At 42.4% G+C, this 1,728-nt stretch overlaps 1 protein-coding gene across 1 annotated transcript in view; it reads right to left on the bottom strand.

Annotated features, from left to right (window-relative positions):
* LOC102759827 (protein ZBED8-like) overlaps positions 1–1,728 on the bottom strand; it is a gene marked incomplete at its 5' end in the record, with an annotated part of 39,242 nt that overhangs the window by 835 nt on the left and 36,679 nt on the right. The window contains 3 exon segments of the mRNA XM_015558833.1: positions 8–23; positions 25–548; positions 550–614. Coding sequence (XP_015414319.1) covers positions 8–23; positions 25–548; positions 550–614 — 605 coding nt within the window.

Below are 1,728 nucleotides of genomic sequence, written 5' to 3'. Positions count from 1 at the left end.
CCCTCACGTAAACCAGTAACTGAACAGATTGCAACGTCTGTAGACTCATCAAGCTGGATACCAAATATTGGAAGTGGAGTAGATTCAATTTCCTGGATTACCTGATCAAGAATATCAGCAGACATGTCATCTATTCTTCTGAGGACAGTGTTGTTAGATAAGGAAATTGCACTCAATTTTGTAACAAATTCGTCTCTGATCATAACTGGAACAATGTCTTTGGCTGCTGGCAACAGTAAATCTTCAGCAATGGGGTGAAGTTTCATAGCTCTGGCAATTCTGAGTGCCACCAAATATGAAGCTTCAACGGCTGCTATGTTTTGTTTGCAGTATTTGCCACCAGTGTCAAGTCTGGCTTTCTTGAGTCCATCAGCTTTGCCTTTAAAATAGTTGGTATCCTTGATGGCAAAGCTCGGATGCTTGCTATCAAAATGGCATTTTAGTTTGTTTGGCTTCATAGATTCGGCTGATTGAACTTCACAACAAATAACACATTGTGGTTTCTCAATTCCCTCTGTAATTACTGAGGTAAAACCATACTGTAAAAAAATCCTCACTATATTTTCTTTTCTTAATGTTCTTCTCTACAAGATCCATTGCCACAGGATGGTTTGCTAATGAAAATAATATATAACAATACCTTTAATAATACAAAAGATGGCATAGTTCAGTCAGTACAGTTCATTAAAGTTTCCTATGATTTACCATTCTCTGTATTGTTTTTTTACATACCTGTTACTATCCCAAGGGGGCAGTATTCACATCAACCACAGCTGAATATAAAAAGACCAATTAGCATCCAGATTAAGTTCCCATGGTACAGATTTTTTTTTTGCAGTAGTTGATGATTTTATAGTACATGATTTTACATTTACCCAGTAATTATAATTCATGAAGTGCTGTTTTACCTCCAATACTGCTCCTTTCAACACAGTAGCTGCTTTTAACAGAGTAGCTGCTTTCAACACAGCAGCTGCTTTCTACACAGTAGCCACTCTCTACACATGTGTGACTGGTCTGCATAAGTACATTATGGTGCCAACCCTGTCACATACACCTGTATTTGTACAGGGTGTATGTGATGGGGTTGGCGCAATGATGTCATCACACCAGGTACTCGTATGTGGGTGTATCTGCATGTGGGCAGACCCACCTGGAGATGGATAGAGGAGCGGTGTCTCGCTTCCTAAGGCCATCGAAAATATGTGTTTTCTGATGGTCTTAGGAGACCACTGTAAAAAAGGGTCATTCAACCCCCAAAGGGGTCGCGACACACAGGTTGAGAACTGCTGATCTGGAGTCTTATGCGGTGACGGATTGATGCATTATGGCATGCAGCATGATGACTTGGAAATTCCAGAGGAGGAAATTCTGAGTCTATCCAGTTGTTTTTTGGAGGTGGTCTTTGGATAAGTATAAGTACTCTTTATGGGCCATGATAGCTAATGCTAAAACAAGAAGTCATCGCTGGCAAATGGAGTGAGCAGCTGAAACTAATAACACCCACCCCGAACTGGCGAAATTGCTCAGCTGGTGAGACGGTTTGCAGCCAGGAAGGGCAGAACTCCCCTGGAAAGTTTATCCAAGCAACAGCAACCTCCTGAGCCCCATACCCTCTGCTAAGGAAAAGCAGCTGTACGTGAAACCGACCCCCACCAGCCAGAAGAGCCACCACAGCTGTGAACAGCACCCACCAGAGGAGCTGCTGCCAACTGAAGAGCAGCTGCT

This window comes from Myotis davidii, unplaced genomic scaffold (genome assembly GCF_000327345.1).
Source record: "Myotis davidii unplaced genomic scaffold, ASM32734v1 scaffold1854, whole genome shotgun sequence".
NCBI classification, from domain to species: domain Eukaryota; kingdom Metazoa; phylum Chordata; class Mammalia; order Chiroptera; family Vespertilionidae; genus Myotis; species Myotis davidii.
Note: the sequence above shows the minus strand (reverse complement) of the source record. Positions and strands in the feature narration are given on the sequence as shown.